This window comes from Drosophila bipectinata, chromosome 3R, assembly GCF_030179905.1.
Source record: "Drosophila bipectinata strain 14024-0381.07 chromosome 3R, DbipHiC1v2, whole genome shotgun sequence".
NCBI classification, from domain to species: Eukaryota; Metazoa; Arthropoda; class Insecta; order Diptera; family Drosophilidae; genus Drosophila; species Drosophila bipectinata.
The window spans coordinates 26,728,950-26,748,381 of NC_091739.1; the positions used below are offsets into that span (position 1 = coordinate 26,728,950).

General features: G+C 43.9%; 2 protein-coding genes across 2 annotated transcripts; both read right to left on the reverse strand.

Moving 5' to 3' along the window:
• Positions 1 to 23: 23 nt before the first annotated feature.
• On the reverse strand, positions 24 to 2,026 carry LOC108122138 (UDP-glycosyltransferase UGT4-like). The gene is made up of 2 exons (XM_017236655.3): positions 1,558 to 2,026; positions 24 to 1,390 (listed from the first exon to the last, which is right to left on the reverse strand). The coding sequence occupies exons 1-2, from the start codon at positions 1,817 to 1,819 to the stop codon at positions 24 to 26; spliced, it is 1,629 nt and encodes a 542-aa protein (XP_017092144.2). The 5' UTR covers positions 1,820 to 2,026.
• Positions 2,012 to 3,776, reverse strand: LOC108122136 (UDP-glycosyltransferase UGT4-like). The gene is made up of 3 exons (XM_017236652.2): positions 3,524 to 3,776; positions 2,133 to 3,449; positions 2,012 to 2,037 (listed from the first exon to the last, which is right to left on the reverse strand). Exons 1-3 carry the CDS (start codon positions 3,774 to 3,776, stop codon positions 2,012 to 2,014), a joined length of 1,596 nt encoding a protein of 531 aa, XP_017092141.2.
• Between the last annotated feature and the right edge of the window lie 15,656 nt (positions 3,777 to 19,432).

Sequence of the window (19,432 nt, forward strand, 5' to 3'; positions counted from 1 at the left end):
TAATTTAAAAAAAATTTTTTTTTTTATGTTATGGGATTTATATTTAATGGTGTGTTGATGTGGACCAGGACTATTTCTTTCTTTTTTGGCGCTTGTCTTATTCTTTTGATTATCTTACAACTACTCCAACTTATAATCCAAATCACCGAAATAGTAGCGATTCCAAAGCGAAGACCCATCGACAAAAGGCTGTCCATACGGTAATACCGCATAAGAGGGATCTCATCCTGGTTTAGGCGGGTGTGGGAGACGTCCGGATGCCGCAAGGCATACTCCGTCCACCAGACGGCGGTGTCCAATGGACGCGTGGGGCGGTCCCTAAACTGTCGCGCCCTGACCTTAGCACTCTGACTGTATTTGGGATTATCGATAAGCTCCAGAATAGTATTGGTTAAAAGGTCTGAACTTAAAGACTTGAGATCCAAAACCTTTGCTGTGCCGGCCAATTGCATTCGATGCATATTACTAAACTGGTCAAAAAAGAATGGCAGCCCCAACATCGGAACTCCGCTGTCAATCGCCTCTATCAAACTTAGTTGTCCTCCGTTGGTGATAAAGAGCCGGACATTGGGATGGGAGAGAATCGTCCGCTGCGGAGCCTGGGAAATCCTGTAGATGTTTCCCGTTTGGTTAAATGTAGTGGTGTCTCCTGTCTTCCACACGACTCTTTGTCTTAGTTGGGAAAAGCTGTGCAGCAGCGTCGACTGTAGACTTTCAGGCAGATACTTTACTATTAATTCATTACCCATCGATATGTAAATAACTCCATCGTCTGCATCGTCCAAAAACCGCTGAAGGTCCTTGTTGCACGGCGCTGGGGGCTCTGAAAGGTGTATCCCCGCGATCTCTATGATATTTGGCACGTTGGCTCTCACTCGGCCCATGCTAAAGTGGTTGTTTATCAGAAAGAATGAAATTCGCGAACGCAGTTCGTCCATTTGCTGAGCCGAATAACCGAAAAACTTTTTTAAGATGCGTTGTTGAGAAGGTCGTATGACCAAGTATTCCAGCATACGTTCTTCCGAGATGTATATCCAGTTGTGCAGTCGACTAAGGAAAGAGTTTTCCCGAGAAAACCCCATTGGGGAGATAGGCTCGAGAATGCTGGGGGCCGGATTTCCAGCTAGGTAATCCAGATTCCAGTTAATACGGACGGAGCATAGGCCCATCAGGGTGGCGTTGTAGAACTCCGCCAGTCCGTAGAGAGCGTCCATGTGACCCGCCTCCAACAAGACCATATCGAAGTGCTGGGACCTGTCCTGGAGCATCATTTGGACCTCGTTGTTACTAAGTACGGCGTAAGATATGTTGTGGAATACGGTAGAGACCAACGATCCTTCTGACCATTTGTCTGAGAAAAAGTCCTGAAATTTGTCCGATTCAATCATATCTGAAGAGTAAAGAAGTATAATAGCCTCTTACTAAATTTACATAAATTCATTTAGAAATCACTAAACTGAAATAATAGTCGCAAATAACATGTGTCAATGATTTGCTAAAACTGTATATTATCAATATATTTTCTAATACGCTGTCATTCATAACAATGTGACTCACCGTTCATGTGGGTGTTGAGCATGGGGACCCTGATGTGTCGAACACCATCGATATCCTCGAACATTCCCAAGGGTGTGATCATCGTGATCTTGTGCCCTCGATGTGTCAACGCCTTCATCAGAGGCCGGACCACCTGAAACAGTTGAGGCAGGCGGTACGGAAATACGGCCAAAATACTGGCCGCCCGAACGAATTCCAAAGGTAAAATGACGTTGAAACACAGCCAGAGGCCTAGCGCTAGGCAAGTGTTGCCGAGGCGCATGTTCAAGCTTTTTGACCGCTCATTTCGCTGCTCCGAACTCAAATGAGAACTATAATCAAATGTTTTCCGAATTTATGAGCCGATTCTCAGTTCGTTCGATAATGCTCGAACTCTGATAACACAGTTATTTCCTTTATAACCAAAAATATTACTTCTAGTACGCTCTAGTAGGTTGCTCAGTATTCTCCGCTTTCAGAATATGCCCTCATGTGGTTGGTCTGTTAGGACATATGCGTTATTTATTAATTGTAGTATTGAAGGTGTTTCTGTTTCCAATTTGTAAGTCAGACTTTTTACTTCGTATACAAATTACTATTCTCTTTTTTAAGAACCAGCCTCTGCCTATGAGAACTCTTTTTATAAATTTTGAAGACTAGTAAGAATAAAGAGCCAATCACGAAACCAAATCGCAGTCCCCAGGATACGAGGCTTTCCAACCCATAGTATTGAACGAAAGGAAACTCATCCTCATTAAGTCTTATGTGTCTGATGTCCTGATTTCGCAGAGCATATTCGGTCCACCAAACAGCAGTTTCCAAGGGACTCATAGGTCTGTCTCTGAAACTGAGTGACATCTCCTTGGCTTTTAGAGCATATTTTGGATTTTCAATCAGCTCCTGAATAGAACTGGTGAGAATATCTACACTAAGAGCATTGTTGTCTAGGACCTTTGCCATGCCAGCATTCTGCACTCGATGAACATTTCCAAACTGGTCAAAGAAAAATGGTATTCCTAGTATAGGAACTCCACTATAGATAGCCTCTATTACGCTGAGCATTCCGCCGTGGGTGATGAATAACCGAACATTGGGATGTTCCAGAATTGCCCTCTGTGGCGCCTGGGATAAAACGTATATGTTTCCCGAGTAATTGGGGACTGGAGACACATCACTCCTCACTACCACTCTTTGCTTCAACTGGGTGAAGCTCTCCAACAGCATTTGCTGAATGCTTTTGGGTAAGAACTTGACTAACACATCCATTCCCAGGGAGAAATATATGACGCCATGTTCCGCCTCATCTAGGAATCTCCGAAGATCCTTGTCACACGGTTCCGGTGGTTCACTAAGATGAATGCCTGCCACTTCGATGATATTGGGAACATTGGCCCGCACTCTTCCCATACTGAAGTGATTGTTGATTAGAATCACGGAAAATTGGTTTCGCAGTTCGCTCAACTTTTTTGAAGAATGACTGAAATACTTGTTGAAGAGCTTCTGCTGGGCTGTTCTAAAAACCAAACTGCTGAGAAGTTTTTCTTCCGTGATATAGATCCAGTTGCTGAATCGGCTCATTACAGATATTTCATACTTGTATTCCCTGGGCATAATCGGTTCATATACACTGGGCGCTGGATTGCCGGCCAGTAAGTCAACATTCCAGTTGGGAATAACACAGGAGAGTCCCATTAGAGTGGCGTTAAAGTGATCGGCAAATCCGTAGAGAGCATCCAGGTGTCCCGCCTCCAACAGGACCATATCAAATCGCTCGTTTTTATCATGGAGCAACTTTTGGACACCTTCGTTACTCAGCACACTCTTGGAGATATTCGAGAGCATCGAGGCCGTCCAATACGCTTCTGCCCATTTGTTGGGGAAAAAATCCAAAAATATATTCGAGTCAAGGAGATCTACCGGTATAACAAAATAGACAATAACTCTCTTTATTGGCTACAGCACTTTCCCAAGTATTTTTGTTACTCACCCTTCGACATTTTATTCAGATTATGTACTCGAATATGACGTACTCCCTCTATGTCGGCATATATTCCAACAGGTGTTATTATTGTGAGGTTGTGACCTCGGTTTGAAAGCTCCTTTACCAGGGGTCGCACCACCTGGAAATGTGAAGGAAGTCGGTATGGAAATACTCCCAAAATATTAGCCCCTTGGCAGAGTGCCAAAAAATAAAAGTAGAGACAAATGGCGAATGCCATCCAAAACTTGCGGAGTCGCATTTTTACGCGATGCGTCCGCTCATGTCGGAGCTCCAAAATTGACTGAACACTATCTAATCTGAATTCAGTCGAACCCATGAAACTTGTATAATCCTTTTATGTGTGGGAGCGCTTTTAAAACAACCTCTTATCAATTATTGCAAAACAGAAACTAGTAATGTGCTAGACCATGGCATTGTAGAACATGGAAAAACAACAGTTTTTTTTAAATTATAGCGAGTACCTTTAGTTCAATCAAGTTTCCCTCCAGTGAATTTTCTCATAGTCAGCCTCGTAATAATATAGGTTTGTAGCCAATAATATTCAACATTATAATATATTAATTATTAATTTTTGGCTTGGGAGGAATAATTGAAAAAAAAACATTCAAGGAGAATATTAAACGTTAAAACCGTTTAAATAGGTTTCAAACCAAAAGTTTGGGGGAAGGTTCTAAAAATATCCCTTTTGACTATATGTCTGTCTATATATTTGCACTATTGTGCTCTCTTTCTTAAGTATTAATAACTAGTCATCTCACTCTAGGGAATTTTTTAAACACGCATGCGCCAAGTGCGCCATCTAGAGAGTTTTACTTTATATTCCGAAAGTACCAATTGTCCTTGTACCTAATTTGGTATAACAATTTCTGAATCCTTCCTTACTGAAATTATCCTTCCATAATTATAGGTGCGGTTTATAGAAGTCTCTTATTCTATAAAAAGTTACGAAAGCAAAATAATGATGTCAGGAAAAACAGTGATAGAACAGTTAATAGATAGATATTCGATAGATAGATAGATATAGATAGATAGATATTTATAGATATAGATAGAATAGATATTCGTTTAATTTTTTCTTATGAGGTAAAAATATGTTTTTTTTCTATTTTTTCATAACTATTATTGTTTTTGAATAACTTTTTAAAAAAATTTTTTAAATTTGTAAGTTAGCAGAAAACGTCAGTAAAATGTAATAAAAAAAGTTGAATTTAAATAAGAAAATTTGCGCAAAAATATTGGTTACATTGGTCATACATACATAGTAGTTAAAGTAGATCTCGCATGTCCCGCAAGAATGTCGGATAATTCAGCATTTAACCTTTTACTGCCCCCTCAGGTGAAGGTGTAAAATGCCATCGCTCTGCATTCGCCCGAACGCAGTCTATGGCCTCGTAAATGCAACTGTGCGTTTTATATTTTGACTATAACTCAAAGTGCATTTCAACGGCGCCTCTATTTGCATCCTGCATCCGTGTGGGTGCCTTCGCCTGGGGGGTCGTTGCATAGGGAGTGGAGCATAGAGCATGGACTCATGGAGTATCGCTCAAACATGCATGAACGGGGCGGCAAATGTTGCCAGTCGGAGCCTAGAATGATGAAGTAGTGGTAGCAACCTGCAACTGCAACGCGGCGGATGGGGACGCGGCCCAATCAAGGCCGGGCGGTGGGGGACTGGCAGCCCAAATTAACTTAACACTCATAAATCAGCGTTAACGGCAACCGCAAAAAGCGTTGCATAAAAAATGGTTATGGCTCCTCTTTTCGGGTCTCTTTTTTTTTGGAGTTGTTGTCCCTTTGACGTTTGCCCGGAATCTACCGAGGGATGGCGGGGAAGGAAATGGGATCAGTGGGGCAACAATGCATCGTTGCATTCCAAATAAACAGTTCTCGTAAAATGCAAGCTTTTGCATTGCTGAGTTGATGGCGGAAATATTTTTGATCCAAGCCGGAAGTCGGGTATGTCAGACTACAGCCAAATAAGAATTTTGAATAATAAAACCCAAAGGCTAAAAAAAATTTGATAATTTGTCATAAAAAGTATAATTTTGTTAAACTTATTATTCTAATTGTTTGCAATTTGCTAGTCTATGCAGTCTGCTCCATAAAAAATGTTCGAATCCTTGACAAGAGATTTCCGATTTTTCGGACATGCGGCGCAATCCTGTTGTTTATTTCGTCCTGTTTTAGCCCGATGTAACGGTCGAGCAATTTGGTTTGGTTGCCCAAAATTGCAGCCGTCAATTTTGGTAATTAAATTGTAGTGCTCAATTTGCCATCTTTTTAATCGCCATCCAATCATCGTTCCGAAGTAATTTAGATGGATTTCAGTTAGCGTTTTTTCCCCATCAGCATGTTGCACAAAAAAATGGCCCACAAAAAAGGGCTTGAATTGCAGTGAAATGCATAATAAATATAACCAGTGACAGGCGTGTAAATGCGTTGCTCGGAAATGTAAATGATATCAATGCGGCAACTCGAGCCGGCAATATTTATGCACTTTTGATTTGGGGCTCCCCGAAAGCTGAAAAGAATCGCGCCGGGCACTAAATCACAATTTTCCGCCAACTGGCGATGACAAAAGGCGACAATGCCGCGGACTTTTTCTTTCAAATGGAAAACCCTCAGAATCATTTTTCTCCATTCCCCCCTTTTTTTCCTTAAGCTGGCCTTGAGAAGCTTCGGACATAATTTATGCGAGCAGACGCCACCGGAAGCGGAAACGAAAGCGGAAGCTGTCTAATTATTCAGCGGCAGTTGGGTAATGGAGCATTCTGTCTGGCTGTCTCCCTTTCTGACTTGTTGCCGTATTTTGCATGTTTATCGACTGATCCTTTGCAACGTGACTCGGCAGCTTTTAATTATCTTAATGGTGCTATGCGGCGTATGCGCAATATTGACTTTTAGCGGTTCTCACACGCTAACGGCTGATGGGTGAAGGGTGAAGCGTGGGCTGTTGGGAGGTGGCAAGAACAGGCACAGGATGTGGCACCAAGAAAGGGAGTGCTGTCACATTGCACCAGGCGGCAAACAATAAAATGCCCGTCGACCCAGCCAGCTCGGCAGGTGTCGGTGCCGTGATAATGTCAACAGCGGAAACAATAAAAGCCGCAGTTGTCTTTCGCCTTTGCTGCGGGCTCTGGCTTTGCTCCGTAAAAATACAATTGCCACAGACGGCAGAGATGGTCCAGGAAGAACATGATGAGACTGCCACTGTCTTCTTCAGATGGAGATAACAGCTGATGGGCCCGGAAGGAGCGGAGCTGCTAAATATGTCGTTTGGCTTTTCCGGCTCCATTTCCACAGAATACCCAACAGATGAAAAAATGATTGTCTAGCAAATATTAACACATTATGTTAATATGTACTGTCTTATTATAGAAATGCTAATGTTCTAGAAGTTGAATAGAAAAGTATAAATCGAAATAAAAATAAAAATAAAATAAAAAACTAATGAATTTTTGTTCTCTGCACTAAAGTTTTGTTTTATTAGAAGTATACCGCTTTGATCAAGTAAATAATATAGATACTAGTCCTATTTTGAGCTCTCTTTTTCTGGGTATCACATTGAGCTGCTAACTCGGCAATTTTATTAGGGCCTGACTACTTATTTCAGACCCGGGTGTAGTTTCCGCAAATGTTTGCCGATGCTTTTCATTTCCGTTCGAGCCCAAAAGTTGACAAAGGGTTCGGCGGCCTAAGCAGAAAGTTGGCCCAAAAGTAGTCTTCGTTTTGGCCCACATAAATTGCCAGATGCTGGTGGCAGCCACTTCACACGCCGCTGACAAGCGTCAGACTCAATAAATTACATTTCACTGTTTGGTCGGTTGGTCCGTCAGTTGCCTGTCTGTTGTCTGCTGTCTTCTGTCTTTTAGCCTGGTCCTGAGGCTTCATAAATTGATGCTGGCATCGGCCTTGAACCGCTGCCCGGGCCGCTACACTTTTCATAGTGTAGTGGCCACTCCAGGGGCTTCCAGCTTCCTCGAGTGTGTGGCCAATGCAACTTTAGTTTCTGCTTCAGATTGTGCTGGTGTACTGTTTGTTTGCTCTGTGTTGTGTGGCAGCCCGCAAAGTTCCGCCCCCACTCGACCGGACGGGGATTTGGAGGGGGAAATTAAAATTTATATGTCAAGCAGGCACAGCAGAAAGTTCTGCACCAACTTTGTGGTTTGGCGGTGGAGCAGGCAACTTTTGTGCCACATTGAGCGCAATAATGCTAACAATAACAATATTACCGCCGCCCCCCACGTCCAAGGATAATGCAAACTAATGCCAAATCCACCGCCACCACCGCATCACCATGGTGGAGCTGGTGAGGATGAGCAGCTGCACTCGGTGCTTCTGCTGCCCCAGTGGCTCGTTTGGCTATTATTATTATTATTGGCCTGGCCAGACAAGCGAAAGCCAAATGCGAAAACGACTGCAGATGCAAGTGCAAGTGCAAATGCAAATGCGCTGCTCAATGGCCTTAAAGTGTCAGCTGGGGTGCTGCTCTTTGTCCTGGTTTTTGGCCTGCAAGTACCCTAATTGCCGGCTGCAAATTCCAATTAGTCGCCCCAAATCTCCAGCGTGCGAAACGGATGTAGCCAGTCCATTCGGGTGGCCGACTTTTATGAGCATAAGCGAGGCCAATAAAGCGCTCAGCCCCATGCGATTATCGCCTTCATGTTGTTCCCTGGCAGAGCACAAAATTCAACGGAAAATCAGCCTGAGCTGGCGTGCAAAAAACAGGACACACAACCAGATTGCAACACCAGCTCTCCAGTTTTTCTGTGGGGTCTTTACCAGCTTTTAAGCGTTTAAATATTTATACAGCGAAAAATGTTATGTTGGCACGAGGGCGCCCCCTTTTAGGATCCGGAGGAGCTAGTGAGACTGACTAAATGGAGTTTAAGTTAAGTGCCGCGAATTAAATAAAATGAAGGCAATAAGCAGATGTTGTGGCCACCTTTAGCATTCACAAAAAAAAAAAACTCAATAGTTCTAAAGTCAAATGCTTAAAAAAAAAGAAAATATTTCTCTTATTTTAACAAAGCATGTTAAATTATTTATTTTGGCCATTCTTTTGTAACGATTTCATCTTGAAATGTTTTAGATTATTAATTTCCTTTTAGTATTTAGTTCCACCCTGTTGACTTTTTTCGTCAAATGTTATGTCTAGACACACGCATTGTAATACATTTTAATCAACGCTACCATTTACAATTTCGAGCTGTAGCCACAAAAGTTAAAAGACCTCAGAAAAGACGTCTTCCTTTAGCAGCGACAACAAAGGGAGCATGCATTCTAAATATTGCGCATACGCCGCGTTGCACAAGCAAATATGCATGTATTCATGTATGTGTGTGTGTGGGTATTTCTGGAAAGCCTCTTAGTTGCGGCTGAAGGAATATATGGACTTTAACTAACTGACTATGACTGCAGGCAGTGCCAGCGTTGCGTTGCGGCATTAAGACCTCAGCTGAAATGATTACATGCCTGTTTAGATTTGTCAGTGGAGCGTTGAGCTGGGAAGGGAGGGAAAGCTGTGGGCTAGGGGGTGTGTGGCCGCCGGCAGCCAGCTCATGTATTTTACAGTTGATAAATGATGAAATTAGGCATGGCATACAGCCGACCTACATGGCAGCTCCAAAACTATTTGTGGGCCAGGGAGCGAGGAAGAGCTGGAGTGGAAGACTTGCAGCAGCTGCTTTAAGCTTCGGCACGGCATTGTCTTGCCACAACACTTTCGCTCAACGGAAGGAAAGAAAAAAAGCAACGATACATCCTTGAAGATAAGGTACCGACAGTAAGATACCTTAAAACGTAACCTTAAAATAGTTGTTTACAAACTGAAACATAAATGGGGTCACTCAACTGACCACAGAGTCAAAAAAAGGACACGATCCTTTCATACATACAGAGTTGTGAGTAGTTTCACGTTTTCTTGAAATTAAACCTTATTTCCTGGATAAATACAAAGAGATAAACAATATACCCTTGCAATAACATAGTAGCGGGTATAAAAATAAAGGCGGACAGACTTGGACGGTCCTTGCAACCCGCCCTGCAACTTCCTGCTTGATATGCGCCACTCGTCTTCTACTTTTGCTGCTGTTGCAACCTGCTTTACTTTTGCGGCATCTTGCTGCCTGCTACTTTATGTGGCTGCTCACACACACAGCCGTTTGGATGCACCAACACACACCACAGAGAGATAAAATAACGCGCTTCATGTTGCCTGGCACTAAACTATTTGGAAAAATCGTGCACGTTTTCATTTAGCTGAGTGCACGCGGCTGCCAGGGCTGCCAAGCTGCTGAGCTGCCTTGCTTCCGAGTTGCCATCGTTCCAGCCCAAGTGGAAGTCTATGTTCGGTGGCGGCTACAACAGATGCAAATGCAACTACTCGCCCCTTATCGAGATTTATGGGGAATATTTTTTGGCTTCGGTCTGCATATGCAATGCCTGTACATAAATTTCCATTTTAGGAGCAGCTTCCTCCGGAGCTCATTAGCCCGGCTAATGAATGGGCCAGCCCTTGACCCTGGCTGAGGCGATTTGCCATCGACGTTTCCCATTTAATTGTCCTGGCCGAGACACAATCTGGGTCAGCACTTTGCCCTGAGGCCGAGACCAGGCACTCTAATTGCAATAATTAAGCCAGGGCTGTCCGTTTTAATCACCAACATTGTCCGGGCCACAAGAAGTGACAAGTTGGATGCAAATAACCGCAATGGAAACACGGCCCATTGTTCACAGGCGCTTAGAGTCCGTAGCACACTCAATCGAAATTCCATAGCATTATCCAATATCCATTTATCTTGAATCTACCAATTGGCTCATCAACGTATCCTGAACTCACTCATTTGCCTCTAATAGAACTTATTGAATTTGTGGTCTTTGACAGAGCACAATAGTTGAAAATTGAATAGTTATGGCCGCATTTGCTTTAGTCTTGATTAACTCAATTAAGCTGCTCGGTTTGGTGATGGACAAAAATTTAAATAAATAATTTCTACATTTTTGGCATCTCTTCGCAGCCGAAACTATTTTATTTTCCTCTTGCAGAGCTGTGAATGAATTTGGATCCCGTCTAAAATAACCAGCTAACATTTCTCTTAGGGAATGAATGGATGGGCAAAAGTGTGCGGTGGTTGTATGTGCGTCTGGGTATGTGTATCCTGTGGTTCTCTGAAAATATGAGCTAACTGCCTGCTGTTGAATTTATTTGCGGTTCTGCAGAGCCCCTCGTTCACCGTTCTTTTCCAGCAACTCCAGCTCTTTACATGAGCCGCATTTATGCATGTGTGGCACCACCAAGGCAGGGCCAGTGAAGCAGGGCGATGAAAAATAAGAACTGCAGGCGGATGGCTTGCTGCCTGTCGACTCCTCTCGGGCACTGTCGTTGACAGTTTGTTGCCATTTGTGTCGCTGGCGAGGCAGTTAAAAAATGCACTACTGCTTACACACCGAGCATGAATTTAATTTGCCACAGTTGCTCGGCGAAAATTAAATTTTTGTCTAGCACCCGCTTTCATTCCTTTTCACGCCCTATTAGTCTAGTCGCCGGAAACCGAGCGAAGCTCCGCATTATAAAAGCAATTTTGCCAAGTTTCGAGTTGCTCCAATTTTTGTTAGCGAAACTTTGCCAGATGCCCGGAAGGCAAAGTTTTGCGCGGCAACCAACTAATTGCTGTTGCCAGGAGGAAACTATAGGTATATTCCGAGATATTATCAGTATCATCGGGTTAACCCCTAGCCAGTAAAAATTTCAATATCAAATAATGCCTATATTAATATAGTAATTTACTACCTTACATATTCCCTCTGCATTACAGTATTGACATTTTCAATGCATTTTTCCAATGCTCACAAATAACGTCACTGATCAGAAACACACATAACCGCACGGTGACGTGTGTAAACATTTCAGCCGCAGGTGTCAAAATACCAAAATACCCCCAGAAATGCGGAATATTCGATGCCTGTGACACCTGGTTGCATTATGAATTCCAAATCCCAATTCGGTATTCGGGCGTTTGACGAGAATCCGTCGATGGGATAATTAGGAAATGCAGTCCGTTGGCTATTATCTATTTAAGAGTGCCGGGTTTCATGTTTCAGTTTCAGTTTTAATGGGCAGGGCTCGGCCACGCCCACTGCAGTAAAGGGCAGTAAAGGGCCGAAACGAGGCTGTGGGGTAGTATCTCCATTAAAGATGTATACATCTACCATTAGATTTTCCCTTTGTTCTCAGGAGAAACAAAGACTCGAGTCCGTGGGCGTCTTATCTGCTTGTTGCTCTGTTAATTCAGGCGGCCTGCTCCGGTTTCCTTTGTCCGGCCGGACTTTGAGTGTAAGAGCCGCATAATCCTTTCTGGCAATTAGCTGGCAAATCAATGCCGTCTGTCAGCGGCTATCGCACGGATCTGAGGCCCAGGCACGGCCGTAGTTAATTTGATTTATGTTCTGTTAATTGGATGCCCGAGCCACCAGGCGAAAGTGGGACCCCCATTAGGCCACTAATAAAAGCATGAAAGTATTATGTGTAAACACATGCCACAACAAACACACTCAGACACCAAAGAAACAGACGTACAGATTATAGAGCCCATGAACAGGCGATTCGGATGAAAAGGACGAAAGGCTAAAGTTTGTTTCAGATACTCCACAAGAAACAGCACGCCCTTGGCTGAAAAACACTAAACATAATTAGAGTAGTTTTAAGATGGGAGACATTTATTTATAATTTCTTAAACTTATCCTTTTTGGGAATATCCTTATAAAGATCTGCATAAAAAAAAGGATATTAAACTTGTTACTTGTTGTTAAACTAAATTTTTATAGGGAATTAGCCATAACTTTGTAGCCATTAGTTGTCCGAAATTTGAAAATATGAAATTTTAATACAGTTGAATGGTTAGTGAAACACTCCTTCGATAATGGTATTCACTTTCGAATTCTGATGAAAAATAATCTAGATATTGGCAAAAAATTTTCTCGATGTCTCCCGCGCGATTTACGCGGGAAATAGTCATAACTTGCTTTATACTCATCCTATCGATGAATGTTATACCTTCCTGATCTTAGATCTTTGAGTACTATAACTACCAATTAAAACCAAAAAAACTAAAATCTGGCCCGATTTCGAAAATTTTGAAAGAGGTAACATCATGATTTGTGCCAAAAATCAAACCCAAATTTGATTTCTTGATTTGTATCATTTTTGAAAGCAGATCGAGGGCAATAAAAGATCTGATTTGAAAATGGTATTCCTTTCCCTAATCCGATACGAAATGGCTTAGATATTAGGTAAAATGTGACTCAAAATTTCCATTTTGGACACCTTGTGATTTTAAGTTGACCAAAAAGGTTTCCCGCATATTTTAATATTTTTATTGACTAAGCTCTAATATTAGCTAGTGAATTCTGAAAAGTGTTTTAAATCTATTTTTAGCAAATAATGTATCTTTGCCGAGGACATCTCTCTGTCAGTATTTATAAGCTGCCAAATTGTTAGTCACACTCTTTTGATTTCAACTGAACTCAATATACCATCAAATTGATGGCCATCAACAAGTCAGCACATAGGGACTCCAAAAAGGGGGAAATGCTGAAATAAAATCAATGAAAACAATTGGTGTTTTGCCCAGGAGGAAGCGTGCGACGACAAGGATTCGAATATCAGCGTGGAGCAAGCGAGCAGGACGCAAATTGAATGACTGACAAATGCACTTATCTCGGAGCATGCCGAGCCAGTTGGTCGAGCTTTTGGGGATTTGCATACGCAATAAGCCAGCAAGGAAATACACCAGGACATACACACTCGAACAACAAAATCCTGACAAGAACAACAAGTAATCAAACAAAATAAAATCACAAGAAGAAAGCTCCCTCAAGTCCCTTGCACGAGATCCTAAATACATGAATAATAGAGGCACTGTAAATCAATCCTGCGACCCATCCCACCCCATACGCTATTGGCTGAAAAGTATGCTAAGAAATTCGAGTGATTGAATTTTGTTTGATTAGAGAATAACCAAACGTCCTCCGTATGCAGTCATCCGGACAATGTGTCCGCCCCCGGCCATATTGTGCCGTATTTATTGTGCGTTGAGGGCCCGGAAAACACACACTCGGGCCAAGCTGCGGACATAAATAAATATATGAGAAAAATAATAATTTCCTTTCACAGCAGAGAAATCTTGCACATAATAAACAACTGCAGCAATGCCATACTTGAGTCGGAGCCATCCAGAGCCAGGGAGCCCTCCGTGCTTTTTAATAAAAGAAAAAGGACCGCAAAGGGCTCTGGGGAATGGTCGGTTATATTAAAGCAAGCAGCAGTTTCCCAACAACAGCCCGCGGGAAAGGGGCAAGCCTTGGTGGTCGCCAAGGAAAAAGTGAAAAAAATATACAATAAAAATTACTGGACCGAATGCATCATAATGTTTATGTCAAAAATGAACAACAGCATGAAAGGCCAGGCAGGCAGGCAAGCAGTCAGCCATCCAACCATCCAGCTATCCACCCAACCAAGTCCAAGTCCAAGGATCTGAGCCAGCTGGCCGGGCCAAGATGCATTTTCTGTCCCCAGGCACAGGGCCGTTTTGTTCGAAGAAGTTGCAGCCCCAGTTATGAAAGGATATGCTCAAACACATACACCCGGAATAGGAATGGGGAGCATCTAAATTGATTATGGGCAGCTGAGACCAAGGTATATGCGGAAAGTAAAGCCCTTGAAGCAAAATAAGCGAGGTAAGCTTTCTTGCTCTTATCCGGTCGTTGAGTATTCCCACAACATCCAGGATGACTGTGGAAAGCAGAGCTGCTTTAAGCGCACCTCCGGGTTCTGTGGGAGTTGCAATTAAAGCTAGAGCCCCGTCTAGCCCGCTCTTGTCGGCTACCTTGAACGCTGCTCTTGACTTGGCCAAAGGCAGGAGCTTCAGCCACATTATAAAGGAGGCTAACGCACAGCTTTTAGCTGCTGAAAACGGCATCACATAATTACGAAGTGTCAGTTTCTGTGCAGCTCATTCCTGATGGGATATTTGGGGTATATTGGGTATAGTCAGGGAAAGAAAATATTAAAATAATTATTTCTAAAGATTATAATTATGTTTAGGTTTAATATTTTCTTTAATCTATGGTTATTTTTCATGTCGTAAATAGTTTAAGGTATCCCCTAATCTGGATCTTTTCTGTGGCCTGCGGTCGCTTGCCATTAGGCAACCTGCCCGACAAACAGCACCCGCACAGTTCCCCAAGCCTTACCTACCAGCCACCAAGTGTCATAGAAAAGTGTGCTGAAACAAAAAAAAACCTAACATTTGGAGCGGCATTTCTGTGCTGTGTATTATTCCGCTGTTTTTCATTTCCTACTCCGGCAAAACGCCGCAAAGCGCCCAAGAGCGCACTTCATTCACACTCGATGCGTGCTGCCATCGTCCGGGCGACAGTTGCCGTTACAGGTTGAGGATGAAACAAAAACAAAAAAAAAGTCCTGGAAATGGCATAAAAAAATGAGAAGAAAAACCGGTTGAAATGAAACGACTTCACTCCACTCCGGGCTGCCAAGCGCTGGGGCTAGTGCTGTTTTCATGGCAAAATATTTACGATTTGGCATGTAAAGTGGCGTTTCTCGTGCACTTTTCCGGCAAATTCACACCCACCCACACACACACACACACATACCTGGAGGGCTTCGGATTTAAAAGCCTTGCCTTTGTTTGCACTGCAATCCTTTTAAGGCTCCCGTCAAGTGTTTGATTTTCCGGCAGTGCCAAATACGGTACGCCTTGTGGCGGTCCGACCCCGAAACATTGATTAAAATAGTCGATTTTGTCCATTTGCCCGATTGAACAGATCAGAGCAATCATATTTATTTCCATGAAAAATGCACCAGCCTCGACAACGTCGGTGGTGACATCTTTTAGTGAATATTCCCTCGACAGGAGGTCCATCCTGCTCCTTGGGCTAGCCGGGGTGTGCCCCCCAGAGTCCGGCTCTGTGTCACATTTTTTTCATTTTCCTCATCCCGCCTGTCAATTTGTCTCTTTCTTTTTCCCGGCCACTTATTTCCTGGCGCTGCCGTCGAATGCATTTTTAATTGGCTTCAAATTTCCGGGCCGAGCCCCTGAGTAAGACGAGGCACAAAGCGAAGCGAAATGAAATTGAGTTTTATTATTAAATGGACGGGTGTAGTGAGCAATCAGGTCTGGAATTGATTGTAAAGTTAAGCACGACGGCGACGGAAATGAAAGAGTGAACTTGATATCCTATGTCGTCTGAAGAAATTGCCACGAGACGGAAAAGTGAAAAAATAGAAAAACCCTCTCCAAACATTGGCCATAATTTAGCCGCAATTCCCTGACCTGGTCAGACAAACTTTTCTGTGCTGGGAGAAATCTTTCAACTTTGTCTGGGGCACGAAGAGTGCTCCCTCCTCTGGCTGCTGCCCCTTGGTGGTGCCTCAAAATCGCACTTTGAACCACTTTGGCAGCGTTTATTGATTTCAATGATGACCCCAAATTGCAGCAATGAAAGTTGACCACGCAGCTGGGGCTGGTGAGCTGAGGCTCCGGTCATTTTCGAACCGGGAGGGGATTGAGTGCTAAAAGTAGAAAATGGAAAGTGGACTGAGGCGATGGAGTGGGGCAGGATAGGGGAAAGCCAAGGTGAAAACGAGCAGAAGGCCTTGACATTTTCTGTCCATTGCCGTATCATGAGAGCTTGGCAAAATATTTAATTAAAATGAAACGCAATCACACGCACACAGCGACACCCCAGCCCCAGTGCAGGGAAGAGCTCACTTAATCCATCTGCACTTCTGGGGAATACCTTAGCTGCTGCATTTTACGGCAATAAATTCAAAACCAACTGCGTGTGATGCTCAACAAACTACCAACTAAGGCACACAGATGCAAATGGGCATAGACAAGTGCAAACAACCATACACACACACCCTGAAGCACACCCATATATACACTCCATTACAATCGCAAAATCACACATACGCAGTGTGGCCCAGTGCAGTGCTGATCTCTCCTGTGGGCTCCTCTGCACATTTTTGTTACCAAGATTTTAACTGTCAGCAAGTTGGGCGACTTAATTTGAATTTACGGCACCGCCAGGGGCGCACCTCTCGCCTTCTCTATCCCTCACATTTGTCGTCTCTTTCGCTCCTTCCCTGTGGAGCGCCTGGCTATTATTTTGCACAAACAGTATTAAATAGTGGGTTTCGTTTCGGCCCTCCGACTCAACGCTCCCACCACTCTCGGCCTCCAGGTCGAGGTCTGTCCAAGTCAACCTGTGTTTCTGCCTCCTCCACGCAATGAGGGGGTTGAGTGGGGGGAGTGAGGGGTGACAATAATATTCAAATTCCACTCAGTTGCCGGTGCAGTTGCAGGGGCCGGTAGGCAGCGGGAAATGGCCGTTGGGCGTGGCAATGACACTTTTACACTCCATATATCTGCCTAGGAAGTCGCCACTCGACTGGTTACCCCTTCAACTACACTGCAACAAAATGTTTCCTTCTAGGCGATATAGATTTTGGAGTGGATGTAGTATAACTATTTGTTTCTCTCAGTGAACTTTTGCAAGACCCGCTTGCGTTTTCATATTTATGTGTCTCCTGATAGCGACGCTGCTGCAGTCAAAAGTTTTTCTTCGTTTGCACTGGCATCTGTGTGGGTGTCTTCTGTGTGTTTGTATTATTGTATTTGTGCATGTGGGTGGGGGTGGGGGTCTATCTATGTGAGAGTGTATGTTTATATGCTAATACTTTAGCGCACATGGCTGGGCCCTATTATCGCGACTGCCACTTGGGCGTCGAACTTCCGTTTTGCAAGCAGCTCCGCTTCTGTCTCTGCTCCGGCCCTTGGCTGGAGGATCTCGCCGGGAGCTAGGAGCTCTCAGCTCTCAGCCCTGAGCCCTAAGCTCGATGGCAGCCCAGAAGCATTTGCAATTTAGGTTTGCATTCGGGCTACAGTTTGTCCCGCTCTCCACTGGGACGTATGTTGTAAAATGAATTTTACTTCATTTTGATATGTTCTCCCTGCTGGCTTCAGTGCCGGGCACATAAATACATGCGGGATGTGTGGGGCGTTCGCTCTGTCGTTTGGTTTGTTTTTGTTTGCATTTGCCACTATCGCAATGATAATAAATTTTATTAATCTTGCCGTCGCCCACGAACACACACAAGTGAAATGGATGGAAGGCAAGGAAGTAGTGCCCATGCCCCTGATCAAGTGCCCAACTAGTCGCAGGCATTTGTAAAGGCGGTGGCAGTATAGTACATGGCTGGCAGCTTCAAGCCCCAAAGCTTCAGAGCTCATGGCGTCTTGCTACTTATTTCCATTTACATTTCGTGGCAGCTGCAGCCGGAAGACGCCGCATGCTGTTGCAACTGCAGCTGCGCAAGCGAATTTATTATGTAATTATTGTTGTGCATTCTAATTGCAGGGTGCATTTATTTTACTTTACACGCTGGGGGGTGCTTTTTGGTTGCCACTTAGTAAACTGAAAACTGATATAAATGGTCGTGCTTGGGCTTTATGTTGGCTTTGTTTGTATGTGTTTTTTATGCAACTTGTAGTAATACCTATTTCAATACATCCAATCCTTTTCATGTGTGGCATGTAAGCTCCATTCCTTTTCCCTTTGACATATGACCGAAAAAGATAAACCCAATCGCTTTTCAAGCTAATCAGTCTGTTTCAAAAGCAGAGCAGACTTTACATAGCAACGTCGGAAGGGAGTACATGTGGCTTTATACAACTATTGCTGAAGCGATCTCGACTGGCTAATTAAAAATTTATTTAATTCTTGGCCGCTCAAAGGCAGGTTCCAGCGAAAGTGCGTCCGCATCCTAGCGTACTGAGTTCTGGCCACAACCTGACATCCCGACCCCAAGGCCTCCCGGGACTGGAGGCGGCAGTGGCAGTAAATGCCAGGGCATCAAATTTGATGATGTCAACCAAGAGCCGGTGATGTCCTGCTCTGTCCGGTCGTGTAGCTCCGTTGATGTGGCTGTAGCTACGGGAAATGCATTCTAAAAACCAACAAATGCCGGAAATGCGCCGCTGCAGATGCCGCTGCCATTGCGATTAAACTTTCCGCATTAAATATTTCGCCATGGCCACGCCAGGCCAACCAAGTTTCGGAATTGGGACGCCAGGCGGATGTTGCGGCTGCCTTTTCGCCAAATCTAATTGCAAATTTCATGTACCGACAGCCCACGCCCCTGCCGCTGCCGCAACCACGCCCAGTCATCCGCCCCAGATCCACGCCCGTTCCGCTCGACAACTACATAAACATTGTGGCCACTGGCAACTGTCATTTTTTACTTGTTCGCGCTTCCCGTATGGCTGCCGCAGTAAATCATGAAATTTATTTAGCAACATGCGAGCACCGAGGAGAGCGCAGTAGCAAAAAATCAAAAAGGAAGAACTTGCAAAATAAATTGCACAAATGTTGTCCGCACTTCGAGTGGCAGTGTTGTCATGGCTTCCGTTTGACCAGCAACTCCCCCAGACTCTGTTCCAGTTTATACTCCCCCGGGGCGGAGTGTCATTAATTTTGATGTGTTTTTAATTCGGTTTTGTCGGGCTAACTCATTGACAAAGCCTCGAAGAACACACGGACCACTGCCTCGGAGAGTGCAGCATGGAAATGCTGTTTGGGATTTAATTAAAACTAATGAAAACTTTTGTCCCAGCTAGCACAGCCAAAACAGGCCATTCCCTACTTACCAATCCCTCCTAGTTCCCACTTTCCACTTGCCAGTTTTCCCTGAAGCCAGCCAGTTGAGCAGCAGTCAATCTTGCAATTTGTGCCCAACGACAAGTGACAAGAGGCGGTATGGTTTTTAAGGTCCTGCATCAGGACAACTGCCTGCCAAGCCAAGACCTTGCC

Excerpts from the sequence above, each read along its gene's own strand:
- LOC108122138 (XM_017236655.3), bottom strand. The coding sequence starts at position 1,819 with ATGCGCCTCGGCAACACTTGCCTAGCGCTAGGCCTCTGGCTGTGTTTC. Across the intron at positions 1,391-1,557 it reads GCTCAACACCCACATGAACG|ATATGATTGAATCGGACAAA; the intron begins GTGAGTCACATT and ends TTTACTCTTCAG.
- LOC108122136 (XM_017236652.2), bottom strand. The coding sequence starts at position 3,776 with ATGCGACTCCGCAAGTTTTGGATGGCATTCGCCATTTGTCTCTACTTT. Across the intron at positions 3,450-3,523 it reads TCTGAATAAAATGTCGAAGG|ATCTCCTTGACTCGAATATA; the intron begins GTGAGTAACAAA and ends TTATACCGGTAG. Across the intron at positions 2,038-2,132 it reads GGTTCTTAAAAAAGAGAATA|ACCAACCACATGAGGGCATA; the intron begins GTAATTTGTATA and ends ATGTCCTAACAG.